Source organism: Phodopus roborovskii, unplaced genomic scaffold, assembly GCF_943737965.1.
Source record: "Phodopus roborovskii unplaced genomic scaffold, PHOROB, whole genome shotgun sequence".
In the NCBI taxonomy this organism is placed as follows: domain Eukaryota; kingdom Metazoa; phylum Chordata; class Mammalia; order Rodentia; family Cricetidae; genus Phodopus; species Phodopus roborovskii.
The window spans coordinates 25982906-25998095 of record NW_026126571.1 but is presented as its reverse complement, the minus strand read 5'-3'; the positions used below and the strand labels follow the sequence as shown (position 1 = coordinate 25998095).

The 15190-nt window shown below is 38.0% G+C and overlaps 1 protein-coding gene across 3 annotated transcripts in view; it reads right to left on the bottom strand.

Annotated features, from left to right (window-relative positions):
- The window catches only part of Hycc1 (hyccin PI4KA lipid kinase complex subunit 1), a 93535-nt gene that overhangs the window by 33006 nt on the left and 45339 nt on the right, over positions 1 to 15190 (bottom strand). For all 3 annotated transcript variants that reach the window (XM_051202890.1, XM_051202888.1, XM_051202889.1), the window contains exons 8-10: positions 14231 to 14347; positions 9206 to 9293; positions 8555 to 8714 (exon numbers count right to left, since the gene is read on the bottom strand). In XM_051202890.1, coding sequence (XP_051058847.1) covers positions 8555 to 8714; positions 9206 to 9293; positions 14231 to 14347 — 365 coding nt within the window. The remainder of the gene's footprint in view (positions 1 to 8554; positions 8715 to 9205; positions 9294 to 14230; positions 14348 to 15190) is intronic.

Sequence of the window (15190 nt, the reverse complement as noted above, 5' to 3'; positions counted from 1 at the left end):
ATTTTTAAGAAAAACAATTTAACTATTAATAGAATTTACATATCTTTGTATTCAAACTACCTTATAAGCTAAAGTATGGTATGAGATGAGGTTCCTGAAACTTCTCTGTGAAATAATAACCTGCAGCATAAAACAACTGAAGATCTCATCACACAGCTTTGACAGTAACTGTGAAAAGTGCTTTAAATCCCCAGAGACAGGCATATACATCATCTGCAACTTACAATGGTGTAGACCTTCCTGCATCTGTGTACAGAAACGGTACAAAGAAGGTGCCTGAGCAATTCTTATTCTTTAGTATTGTCTTTTAATGATTATATTTTATTCCATTCAATGGAGAAACATCCTCTATGTATTTACTAGGTTGTACTTTACAGTATTATTTATAACAGGAAAAATTAGAAGCAAATTATTTAATATATGAATACAGATAAATGATAAGTTATCAGCTCAATGTGAAATATATATTATGTAGCTATTAAAATACCAGAGTTACCAGGAGAATTTGGAGAAACTTTTGAAATGTTAATTAAACAAACCAAAGCACCAAACATTTTAAATGAGGTGCAATTATGAAAACTATACACATATGAAAGAATAAAATGAAAACTCTTAACTGACTGAAATTATAGATGAACAAACCACACTTCACTTCAGCTTTCCTACATCAATAAAACAATTAGAAAAGAAAGGACAAATTGCTCACCCTAAAACTTTTCAAATCATCCATTCATTCGCCCATGAATGTAACTACAATGAACCGAGCACCTATAATGTGTAAGTCATCATTTTAGGCACTGAGAAGTCAATGGCAAACATAATAGATGCTAGTCCTTCCTGCTATGTAGAAAGGCAAATTTGGATAGCTGAAAAATGCAAATAAAATCAGTGGAGCCAGTAAGCAGGGTAATAAGGGGCCAGGCTACTTCAGATGTGCACCTTGTGAGGCTTCTTGGTGTAAGGGTTACTTGAGATGTGAATGATGAAAAGATGTTGGCCACAGAACAATCTGGAAGAAGGAAGACTAGGTGCCTTCTTGTTATTCAAATTTCAGCCAAACATCCTAAAGAACTAGTCAAGGGTCCTAAGCAGAGATGACTGGATGTCTAAGGGTTAGAAGGAAAAGTCTAGGGAGCCAAGTGGAAATGCTCTAACGTGAGGTGTAGGCAGTAGGTAACTTGCATTTCAGACTGTAAAGGCAGCCACGGACAGGCATGTGGATCAACCACCTGCATACCTTATTATCATTTTAACCCAACAGAAGTTACACTGTTTAACACAAAACACTAAGCACAAGATTTTACTCATGCTAGAAAGAGGAAGCACCTTGGCAAGGCTCAGCCTGGGCCAGTAATCTTCAGAAGAAGTCAGAGCCTCCCAGAGGAAGCAAACATGGACTGGGAGCGAAAAGGGCTGCTCCCTGAGCACAGAAAGATCAGAGATAGAACAAACGCAGATAATAACCAATTCCCAAGTTTAAAATAATCACTATTTTTCAAAATACTAAAAAAAAAATCTTATCAGCTTTCATGTCCCTCCTTTTAAGCCCTTTCTCATTAAGTAATAAAATCAGACTCACAAAACAAACACTCCACTTCAAGATTTATGAGTTTATCATCTCCAGTATCTACAGAGACAATTTTAAGTGGTTCAAGATGCTTATTAAACAATTATTTTAAAGATATTTTCCTACAAATATATTTATGACTTTACATTTCTTCGAGTTAGAAAGTAACTACTTTCTTGCTTCATCCATGGTATACACAACAGAAACTTATTAACACCATCTACAGCACTAGCCAGTTTAAAATAAATTATTTTATAAACATATTGTATCTTTTGCATTTGTGTGTCTGAGTATTCATGTGTGTGCCAGAGTTCAGTCACATACCTTCTTCAATGGCTTCAACACCTTGTTCTTTTTTTAAAGACAGAGTCTTTCACTGAACCTGCAGCTCACTAACTCAGCTAGACTGGCTGACCAGCGAACTCCAAGGATACTATTGTCTTCCACACCAGCTCCCAGCCCTGGAGTCACAGGCCCACACCACCAAACCCAGCTCCTATATAGGTGCTGGGGCCTGAATTCAGGTCCTGATGCTTGCCTGACAAGTATTTTACCTACTGAGCTATATCCCAGCCTCTGAATCTTCTTATTTCTTTTTTACTCATCTAATAAGAGAACACTAAATCACCGAGCAAATTATGACACAGACCACTTTTTCTGGTATTTTTTATGACATAATTACAAGTCTCTTTGAACTATGTTATTTCACTTAGCTTTAAGTACCATGGTATCTATTAAATAGAAATAATTTTATAAACCAAAATTGTAATTAATCAAACTACTTGATATAATAACTTTCAACTGTGCTTTCTTTGGGCTCAATATATCTAAAATTGTATTAATCTGATTCTTCCATATAGTAAAATATTCTAAAATTCTCAAGGTAATTGCTTTTGGTCACCATGTTAGGACATTTACAAGCACATATTATCTCTTATTTATAATTATTTTCACAACTTACAAGTTTGTATTCCTGGATATTCTAAGTCAAAATGCTTAAAAAGTAGCACTAATGAAAAATATCCACTAATTAAAAAGGTATCAAGAGGGCTGAAGACAGGAACTACATACAGAGATCCTACCCCCAAAACTCAAAGGTTAGGGATTTAGCACATGGGACTCAATCCCTACCATCACTAAAAAGAAGACCAAAAAATGTTTTTAAATTAAGCATTTAGCATATGCTAGGGCCAAAAGTAGGCTGAACTTCAAAGGATCTAGTTTAGAAATACTATTTTCATTATTCTTTATTATTGACACTTTCCTTTGCAAATAGTTGTAACTGAGAATCCAAGTGAGATTTATTTCTTATTTTGACATTAACAAGATAAAGTAAGATACTAGGTATTAAACAACATTTAAAAAATACTGGTTCTAATAATGACATGTCAGGTACTTGAGGGCATTTCCACAGCAACAACAAACACATTAGACACTGTTGGCATTACATGCACACTTATGCTGGACAGTACTCTCAAAATAAGCACGTTCATTTCAAGTTAAGAACACTCAGAAGTTCGTTTTAGGAGGGGATATCATTTGAACATCAATTAGCTAGTATAAACTTATTAAGAACACAATTACTGGATATCTAACAAAGCAATTCTTAAGGAACTAGTCAGCCTTTGGCTGGTTAGCTCTTATGTGGCACTTCAAAGTATACAAAATGCCTTGTACTTACTGCTCCCGTCACTGGACAAATATACAGGATAGGATGCCAAGATGAAGACTTGGGAGTTCAGTGGATTATTAGATACTAGTTGGCAAACTTGCCTGTGCTTGTTATTTGCAACCATATGTCAGTCCCCTAACTTAATTAGGGGACTTATATAAAATGGCAGTGTTATTTCAGTAATCATTTTGAGAAAACAGAAAATAGCTTATGTTATTCCCATGTAGGTGATTTTTTTCTTTTAAAGTGGAGGAAGAATGAGTCATAAAGGTGGTAGTTGTGGGAAACAAACAAAGAAACACAGCAGCTAAATTTGCTGTGGAAGAGAGGTAAGCAGGGAAAGTCGGGGTGGTCAAGTACAGATAACACGGTGGAACTGTGGTGCCGGGAACTCTGGGAGGACAGGGTCCCAGAATAGCAAAGGCAGGAGCAGCTTCTGCTGGCTTTACAGAAACTCTCAAGACCACAGAATAAAGCATAAAGAAATGCTTTGTTTTGTTTTCCTTTTTTTTTTTTTCCTATTTTTACTTTTAAAGAAAATATTTATATAAAATTGCCTTTTGGGTTTTAAAAATAATGTTACTGTTTTATCAAATTTAGCTTATTTTTCTTACTGTAATTTTCATTTTTAACTTTTTATCATCACAACCTGTATATCCTTAATTTAACTTTTTAATCGTATTTTTTCCTCTACCTACCTTTTAGTTTCTATATAGCCTCAACATATAAGTGACTTAAAATCTGTATTTGAAAAATATCTTTGTCTTGAATTACCATAACAGGGTTGAAAATTAAATTATTGCCATATAAATAAGGATATTAATCATGACATTATGAAAAGTCAAAGCAAATTCCATTTCCAAACTTAAGCACTGACATAGATTGAATCACTAAAACCTTCTCAAAGACTTAAAACGAGACTTGAAGAGTTTGAAAGGCACAGCATTGAATGAAGTACTTCACTATACTATTAAAACAAGAGGAAAAAAATGTGGAGATCAGATCAACATGCAATTAATTGTCTAATAGATTTCTCTAACGTAATACCTATCTGTGGAAATTAGCCTTCCGTTACTACCTACTGAGTTGAAACAGGATGAATTATGATCAAACTGTTAATCCAGGGCTTTCCAGCACACCATGGTGCTGCTGGATGTCAGCAGAACCGTGGTGACACTGACTGGCAGCAGACATGAAAAATCACATCCTTTCTGCTTAGATTTGCTGTGAATCTGAACTTGCCCTGAAAACACTAGTCTTTAAATAAAAAGTTAAACTAATGACCAAGCAAATGAGAAAACTGGTCCTAATGCAGCCAGACAGAGGGAGGGATTTGGGTTCTAGAAGGCTTGCAAATGTTACAACTAAAGCCGCTTTCACCTTCATGGATACTTTCCATTGCAACACAAGCTGTGAGCAGGCAATTCTTTAAGAAATGAATATCACACCCATGACATTTCAGAGAATCCTGAAATACATTCTAGAATAGCTCAAAAATACTTTGTTACAAGTAATTAAAATGGTTCTAAATTAATAAATAAAAAACAAGACACAAGTCTGGACCAGGAAAATAATTTATACTAATAGTAGAAAAGAATCAGTGTGATGAATTGCTAAAACCGAATGTATTTGTTTGCTCTGTTATATCTTTGATGACTCAGATAAACTCCACGCTACATGGCATACCGGCCTGTTTCCCTGAATTATAAACACAGAAAGAAAAGTTACATAAAGAAAGTTCTGCCTGCTTTTTCCCTGGGAGAAGCTCATTCACCCACTCCTTCTAATCGGGTATAAGGGAACGAGGAGGAACAGACAAAGAAGCACTAAGAGCAAATGAACACAAGAGAAAAAAGGAAAAGACTTGGGATGGTCTCTTCATCAGGTTAACCAAGGCGGGAAAACCACCCACTCTGTGTAGTAGCACCACACCCTGGGTGGAGAACAAGCAAGCATGCTTCACCTGCCTTCTTCCTAACTGGGGGCATAGTTTGAGCAGCTCCCTCACACTCCCGCCACGGTGACTGCCCTCATGCAGGACTGTGCCCTCAAACTGTCAGCCAAATCAAGCCCCTTCCCCCTAAGTCTCATTCTTCAGGGTATTTTGCCACAGCAACTGTGGTTTTGAGTAAGAATGACCCCAATAGGCTCATATACTTGAATGCTTGGTCCCTAGTTGGTGGAATGGTTTGAGATTACATGTGGCTTTGTTGAAGGAGATCAATCATTGGAAGTGGGCTTTGAGGGTTCAAAAATTCATGCCTTTCCCAGTTAGTTCTCTCTCCCTCCCTCCCTCTCCCTCCCTCCCTCTCTCCTGCTTGTGAAGCAGGGATGAGCTCTCAGCTACTGCCCCTGCACCATGCCTGTCTGCAGGCAGCCATGCTCCCCATGATGGTCATGGACTCTAACCTACTGAATCTATAAGCCCCCAGTAAATTCTTTCTTTTATAAGTTGCCTTGATCATGGCAACAGCAATAGTAACTAAGGCTTAACAGAAGAGAATTGCTGCAGTTTTTCTCACCAGTGTATAAACAAAGGAGTCAAGAAAGAAAACAACAGGATATCCCTTAAAACTGATGCTGCTTTTCCCGCCTTCTTTCCCAGGCTCCACCACCACTAGTGTAGTTATAGATTCCTAATGCTAACTGTACCACAAGGTGAAAGGTTTAGAAAGAAACACACCCTCCCATGAGGATGGCTGTGGTAAGAGTGGGAAGATGAGCTGAACAGAAAGCATATTTAGGGTTCCACAAAACACAGGAACTCTCAATGTCTTTGTAGTCACAACCTGAAGTGACCTCCACAGTACAACATATAAAAGGGCCACCCTTGAATCTACAAGTCCTTTCATACTATTTCTTTTTTTCTTCCTTCATACTATTTCTAAATAAATGTTTTACTTATATTTTGTTGCAAATTTTTACATAAATATGATACATGTAATTATATAAAGAAAAATTAAAATCTATTTTTAATTTGAAAACTGTCTATATATTTAGGAAGTATATAATGATAAACATCTTTTCCACAAGATCAAGTACTGGCTAGACAGCCAGGAAAAAAAAAATATGTCCAGGCAGACATGATAAAGGATACAGGAAAGGACAGATCTGAGCAGAATGTGTAACTTCAAGAAGAGTGCTTTTCTAGGAAGGCGTGGTTTCTTTATGATTTAGTTCTGGATGCTAGGCTACTAGTGTGATGTTGGGAGAGACAATGGAATCTTTCAGAAGTGGGGTCTAGTGGGAGATGTTTAGAGTATTTTGTTATAGCAACAGAAACTCACTAAGAAGGAGAAGCAAGACTAACTACCCTTAAAAAGGATACTGCAGCTTACCTATAGAGACAAATAAGACTAAACAAGTACCATTTTATTATATCCCAGTGGATAAAAGAAGTACACACTACAGAAGGTGACAAATAAGGCTAATCCATATTCTCTATCTGCTCATGGGTGGCCTTTTTTTCTTACTACAGATCATTCCCTTCTACTTTCTCATCTATGACACTTTTGCTATCATAAACAAGAGGCGTTCAAGAGATGTGAATGCTAAGTAAACAAAGGAACAAGAAATAAAAAGGCTTTTTAAATGACATTGTAGTCCGAAATAAGAGTACAAACCTGCAAGTAGCAGTCAAAATGGAACACAGGCTCATAAAAGCATAAGAGACACAATATATACAAATAGGCTTTTATCTTGTTTTGGTCATTTTTTCCTATATATGTTTCTGAAAAATAACTTCCATCTTGTTGCAGAATATGTATCTTTTTGTATTAAATATATATCTGGACACATGCACACATACACAGGTGCACGCACGCACGCACACACACACACACGCGCGCGCACACACACACACACGAGCATCAATATTTCTCTCATGTTTGAACTTGTATGACCTCCCCCTTCCCAATATGTCCATCTAAACAGTAAGGAGGGAAAACAGAAAAGAAATTAGAATTCTTTCTTGCACGTTTCAGAAGCAGTAGTTTGAGAGTAATTATTTCTACATGTCCATAAAGGCCAGTATGATCTGGTTTGTTGTATCTCCATCTACTTTCATACAATGAAGCTGGACAAAAATCATTGATCTTTAGCGTACCACATATTCATTAGATTACTTTTGTTCTGTAATGTATTCTATTTAACAGCATAACTTAACTGAAGAAAATGAAGTATGTTTGGGGTTGGCAAGTTTTAAGTGGATTTTGTACGTCTATTTGTCTAATAGCAAACATCTCCTTTGTCTCCCTGTTGGACCTTCAGGGCTATAGTAATTTTAATAATGAGTAGGATCAAAAATGATCATTGGTTAAATTGTATAACTTCAGTCTTTTTTTTTTTTTTTTTTTTTCCGGCATATTCTCTCTTAGCATGTCTGATGGGAAATGGCAAGCCTTCTCAGTTGGGATCAGCTTTCTGCGTTATGATCTGTTATGATGCTTCTTTTTCCCATTCTCTCCTGAGGGAACTCTGATAAGCGTTATAGACTACCAAGCTGAGCTGCAATTTTCATTTCAGTGTAGAGGAGGAAGGAGGCAGAGTAGGTTTTTCCCCTTAACACATACTGCATGCTCACTTGGGGCAAAGAAGCAGCTTTCTGACTCCCATGCTAAGGTTCCTTCTGAGGAAGGTGATAGTATTAATCCTCCAGTACTTGCTACTATAACTGCTAGGAGAGAAGATGTAAAAGGAAGGAAGAATTAAATAAGCAGTAGATTAAAAGAGAAGAGGGGAAATGGGAAAGCAGGGAGATAGCAGGGTGAATGGAATTAACTTCCAGCAACATTTTAAAATAATACGAGGCTGATAAGGAATACTGACCCAATCTTGAATGAAAATGAATTTGTAAAATAGAAACACCTGGTGTTGTATCAACAGCATGGCATTCTTTGCCAGGGATTCCAGAAAGAATGTAAGTAGGTTACTGGTAATTTTACTCCAATGTGAAAAAACTTGCATGCTAAATTCCTGACTGAGGAGTAAGAACATTCAGTAAGGGCCGTGTTCAACTACTCAAGAATAGCAACTTAAAATGCATGAGTAGTTAAAATGTATTTTTCTTACTCTCCTACTCTACTTCAGTAAGTACAATTTTACACAACTCTTCATTCCCATATCTAAGGTAAGACCATCCACTCCCCTCAATGTCTATTGCCCCTGGATGAGAAGCCAGGAGTCAAAGAGGGTGAGACAGCATCTTCTTTTCCATGTTACGATGGTGCTATTTCCTAAAGTTACAAGTCCTAGCACCACAGTCTCAGAGTGACACGTGAAAGAGCCACCAGTGCTCAAATCTGAAGAGTTCTTACCATGTCTTTTCCACCTGTGACCTCTTATTGACATGCTGGTAACTGCATTTCTTGATATTCTAGAGGAAGTTGGTGTGACTTCAACTTGAATACACCTTGTACCTTCCTTACTAGATTTCATGGCACCACGAGGCAATGAAGCCTTTATTGCATTAGCAACCTAAAAGGAAAAATAAAGTTTAAGATAAATGAACAGCTGTAGTATTTACTTTTAGATAAAATATAAGACTAAGTGTTAATAAGTTTATAAAAAGAATACTTTCCCCAAGGTATTTTATATGATGATCCATATACCCACCAATAAGGAGTAAGAGGGTCAGAGAGATGCTTATGCTTTAAAACTTATGAATGGCATGAGGTTTGTGATCGTTAGATACTAAGCTAAGTTTCTTTCTCAGTATTAAATGCTAATGGACAGATGTATCTATATGTTGAAATTCTTATAAGCAAAAGAAAATACTATCAGTTAAACATCTTAAGTGAGTAATTAAATCTCCAAATTATAAACAAGTGCTTTAAAATGTATTATTTCTCAGTACAACAAAGCATGAGTAATCATGACATTTTAATATGCTAAAATTACTTCTCAATGCATAGTTATAAACTGAAAATTATAAATTAAAAATTTGCATACTTAATCTAGGAACCTACCAGCAGTGGCTCTGGATATAATTCTAGCTGGGCTCTGTATATAATATCATCCAATGCTTTCTGAGCTAGATCCCATTCTCCATTGTAGCTACAAAGTCATGGGAGTTAAACAGAGAAAGTATTATTTTTAATTTATCTTCTATAACAGAACAAAACATAATGAGGACTATTTGTCTCTACTAAAGAAAGCAACATACCACATTTGCATACTGCTTACCATCCTTGTCTCCTTAAGAATGCATTTTAAGTCATTGAGTTCCTATTATCTGAAAGCCTATTAATAGCAAAGAATATTTTATACATGTACATTTTTTTCTCTAAGGAACATGACTATTTATAGAATGAAAATCAAAGAGCAAAGGCAATTTCAAAACACCTTACACTGTCAAAGTAACTCAGAAGAACATAATAAATTATATACTTTAGAATAATGTTCTGAACAATTTATGGTCAAATTACTCTGTAGTTTCCATGGCTTTAATGAGAACCCAACCCTATCCACTTTCTTAACTAGCTGTTTCTTTGCATTATGATGGCCATTTAAAAAGGAACAAACATGAGAGAGAAAATAAAGAAAATAAGCATGTATATATTATATATGTGTAACTTTCAACAATATAACACACCCTAAAAAACAACTGAGATATAATGGTTTGGTCATTTGTCAACAAAATAAATGTGAATTACATCAAGAGCACAAGTGGGATCTGATAGGGAAAGGCATTACTTCCAGTCCAAGACCAAGATAAACCCAGGCTATCTTCAAAATCATAACTTCTAATGAATCCATTGAAGAGCTGAGGGCACAGGACAACCAAATAGTCTGAACCCAAAGGTGGGAGGGCCATTAGGCATCAAATAGGGATAATTCAGCTAAGCTTTTTAACAAGTTCTAGCACACCACAAAGCTGGTTCACAAGCTAGCAGCACGTACAAAAACTCTGAACCATATACATGGACAGTTCACACCCACACACAGGCTTCACACAAACCTCCTGTGGGTATGCACAGGGAACACGAGAAGCAGGGCTAGGGACCAGAAAAGGTGGCCTTTGGTGGAGCATGTAAGCCAGTGGGAGTGCCCGGTTTGAGTGCCCGCTTTCTGCACTACAAAGTGTGAGGGTGAGTGTTACTACTCTGGAGCTGCAAAGGTATCCTGACTTGTTGGGAAGCCGGGCTACCTAGGACAGCTCTGGATGTTGGAGCTGCAACGGGACAAGTCAGCCCTGGAGAGAACGGTGTCCTGCCTTATAAGGAAGCCAGGCTAACTCAATCTGGGGTGTGGTGGGGGATGATCTCCTTGCAGTATATAGCAATCCTGCTGTGCTCTGCTGTTTCCCAAGATGTTAAATCTGCTAAAAGGAAAGCCCCTGCAAAACCTGTAGCAATCTCCTCCAGCTCCGGTGAAAAGTTGTTAACTTTTTCTACTACAGACTTGCTCAGTCAGGTAAGGGAACATCCCAGCAAGTTTCTTCTAGGCCTTGCTCAGTTGGGTAAGGGAACGTTTCAGCAAGTTCTCATGTTCTGCACCAGCAAATAAAGATCTTCACCTAAGACTCTTGAGAAAGAGATTTATTTGGGAAGGAGTAGTCCAGGAGAGCGGCTGCCTCTGCCAGGGTGGGAAAGGACAGCCAGCAACTGAACAGGCAGTGGGGCTTATATATATATATACAAATTGTATATATATTTGTATATATATATATTTGTATATGTAGATATATATTTGTGTATATATATATATTTGTATATATATATATATATATATATATATATATATGGGCTTCTTAGGGGCGGAGTTTTCCTCCCAGGGAGAGGGTTTCCTGCTCAGGGATTGGTTAGTTTCGGGCATCAGGCACAGAGATGGCTCTGATTTCAGGGTAAACTGTGTTTCTTTCTCTGGTCCTTATTAGCCCGTTGTCTCTCATTTTAGGGCCAGGGCGTATTTCTTTCACTGGCTCTGATTCCAGGGACAAAGTATGTTTCTTTGGCACTGGTTTCAAAGTCAGGATATTTTTCTTTGGTTCTGGGTTCAGGGATAAAAGTGTGTCCTCCAGTGGCTCAGGTTTCAGGTCCTGGTTGTGTTTCTTACACTGGCTCTGGGTTCAGTCAGGCTGCTCAGGGATTGGTTGGTTTCCTGCTCACGGTGCTCAGGGATTGGTTGGTTTCACGTTTCAGCTAATCAGGGGCAGAGATGGTTCGGATTTCAGGGCCAAAGTCAGTTTCTTTGGCTGGCCCTTTTACCCTACAGTGCAGGTGGTCAATGCCATGGGAAAGTACAAGGACCCTACCAGACACCTTATTCCTACAATCCCTATAATTTTGGGGGAGAGAATAGCCAATCAGGGCATAGCTGATGAGGGACTGTGGCACCAAGGGGAGAAAAAGAGTATATAAACCCCATTCTATGCTGACAGAACTAGGGGTTCTCTACTTCTGAGGACCATCCCCTACCCTGCCCTCCACCCCTGCACACACATCACTCAGGGACAATAAGTCTCCCTAGAACACTGGTTGGCATTCCATCCCCATTACTGCCATGCTAGTGCACACTGCGAAATCAGGAATAACATTCTATTGCTGAAGGGGGCTTACAAAAAGGGGGGAGGGGAGACACCCTCTCCAAGCAGCAGGCATACGGAGAGAGCTGAAGGACAGAAGCTCTTCAGCAATCCAGCTCCCACTGAAATACTAGGTAAGAGCAGGGGGTTTGTAGTATGAACGTAACTATGGCAACAGTAAGGCAACTACTGTTGAAATCATCCTGGCAAGAACAAAGACAGACACCTGTGCCCTTCCTTCCCTTTGGTATCTGCCCATTGAAACTGGGGGCCCTAAGGAGCTTAGTTTCCCCACAGTCTCATGCTGGGAGAAGAGAAGAACTGAGGCAATATGCCAGAGGGGGAGCTTATCTCCCAGGAATACAAACCAACAGTCTGACAATTTGTCACCACACCTTGCAAGAGAGACTGGAACAGACGATGACGGATCCACAAGGGGTAGACAGCAGCTGTGTTTCCTTTTGTCCTCTATAATCTGCTCCTTTTTCTGCTAATTCTTGTTAAGGCTGCCGGGACCCTGGGCTCTTACTCTAACAATGTCATAGAACTACCTATAAAATTTCATTAGTATCTTCGAAAAAGAATCATTCCTATTTTCAGGCATAAACCATATTTACATCAGTTTCTACTGCCCTATTATTGACTCAAATAATGAACAATCAAAAATTACAAGGCATACTAAAAACAAAGAACCCTGTCAATAAATGAAGTAATTAATTGAATTAAATTCAGGGCCAGAGATACAGGTAAGTGGTAGTTATATGAGACACTGGGTTCAATCCACAGTATCACTAAATAAATAAAAGAACCAAATCCACAGGTGACCCAAATATTTAGGGTACAGGGTAACTTAAATTGCTACGATCGATATTTTAAATACTCTTGGAGAAAACACTAGTAACACACATAGAGATTTCAGAAGAGATATGCTCTATAAGAAAGAGCAGAACAAAAAGAGTAGAAGCAAAACCCAGTAAGAAATGAAAAACCTTCAACGGCCTTGGAGAAGACTACAGATCAAGTCTACTAAGTCACAGAGAAGTTACGCTAAGCATGGAAACAGATCAACAGAAGACACTCAAAATGGTTCTTTTTTAAAAAGTCACTCATTTTTTTATGTGAGTGCGCTGTCTTCTTGTATGCCTGCATGCCAGAAGAAGGCATGAGATCCCATTACAGATGGTTGTGGGCCACCACTCAGGACCTCTAGAAGAGCAGCCTGTGCTCCTAACTGCTGAGCCATCTTTCCAGCTCCAGTACTCAAAATGAAAATGAGAAGAAAAAATAGAGCACTCAAGCCCTGTGGGGCAATATTAATGACCTAACACAAAGCTTTAAAGAATCTCTTTCAAGGGCCTGTAAAGAGTATTTTAGAGCTAGGCATGGTGACACATATCTGTAATGTCAGGACTTGGGAGGAAGTATAGCATCAGGAGTTCAAGGCCATGCTGTCTCTAACAACAACCCAAAACCCCAAATCCAATGTTTTAAATTGTGGACATGCCCTCTCTTATCAGAACTACTCAACTCTGCTATTGCAACAGGAAGACAGCCACAGCCAGTGCACAAACACAGGAATACAATTCTGTCTCAGTAAAACTTTACAAGGTGCAGGCCAGATTTGGCCTAAATCATAAATTCTTCCCCAAGTCAAGAAGCTTATTATCTACCAGAATAAATAAAGTATCAACTGAATATAATGTAAGTGCCTCACCATCTGTGTAACATGAGAATTACACAGTACAAGACAGGATCCAGATAAGTGCTTTTGAATAGCTAAAATTTCTAGAAAAAAAATATTCATTGGGATTTTTAAAATCCAATTTGAAAATCATAGCAAAAAAGTCATGTATGGAAGAGCTAAGCATACTGACAGTTTAGCCATTTCATTCTGACCCTAAATTAAAAAAAAAAAATGGTAAAGTGTTTTAACCAATTTGAAATTCCACACAAATTTAAAATACATGTTTTAAATGATAAAAATTATTAAGAACTTGACTCCTATTCTTTCATAAAAATACGATGATTGGCCAGGTGGTGGCAGCGCATGTTTTAATCCCAGCACTCAGAAGGCAGAGGCAGGTGGATCTAGGTGAGTTTGAGGCCAGCTTGGGCTATAAAAGTGACTTCCAGGACACACAGGACTGTTATACAGAGAAACCTTGTCTCAAAAAAATAAAATAGAGGTGATTATTTATCTTATTGAGATTACATTATTGTAGAAACAGACTGGTACCGGGCAGTGGTGGTACACACCTTTAATCCCAGCCTGTTCTACAGAGCAAGTTCCAGGACAGCCAGGACTGTCATACAGAGAAACCCTGTCTCAAAAAAAAAGACAAGGGAGGGAAAAAAAAAAAAAAAAAAAAAAAAAAAAAAAAAGAAAGAAAAGGAGGAGAAGGAAACAGATTGGCAAGCTATAATATGCCAAAGAACCAACAGTGCTGTGTATATGAGACACACTTACAAGGCAAAATAGACTCCTGTTAGCATCTGCACCATGAATCCGGATGAAATTGGTACCCTGCTACTTACGCCTTTGTATTTTCTTATGTGTTGTCGGGGATATCCACATACACAGATTCTGGAAAGACCAAGATAAACATATTCGTTAGTACAGATGATTTTCTAATATTTATGAGACAACAATAAAAATAACAAATATAGTATCAATAAAACAATCTCCCAAAACAGAACATTTGCCTGTAACATTCCCCTGAATATGTTAAACTAGAAGAAGCTTGTAAAGACAAAGGCAATATAATGTATGCAGCTGGTGAATCAGACATTCAATGGTTGGTTTACTAATTTTGATCAATTTAATTATCAATAATTCTGGGGAACATTACATGGATCTTGTCATTTACAGATCTTTAGAATAATCTTTAATTCCTGATTAAGCCCTTGGTACAAACCACAGATCAGAAAGATTACTATAATTTAGACTCGTTTCATTAAATAGCCACAATAAATTTCAGGTAAAAAAAATTGAATGTTCCTGCTAGACTTAGTGATGCACACCTTTAATGTTAGCACTTGGGAGGCAAAGGCAGTCAGATATCTGTGAGTTCAAGGCCAGCTTGGTCTATATGGTGAGTTCCAGAGCATATATTATTTATACCCTGTCTAAACACAATACCTGAGAGAGAATTCTGAAGAGAAATCAGCAGGATTTGCTACTTTTTTTTTCAAAGAAAATAGCTTGAATAAAACTAAAAAGAAAAAAAAAAAAAAAAAAAAGCTGGTGATGAGAAGCAATGCAGGCACAAGCGGGCGGGCGGCACCGAGGCCTCCTCCTAGCCCTTCTCGCCTTCCCAACACTCACCAAGATTAGGTGCATGGAGTGGACCTGGGGCCCTGCACCCCCAGGCTGCAAGGACTGCCACTTGGATGCATGGCACCTGTGAAGGCTGGACCCATGGCATCT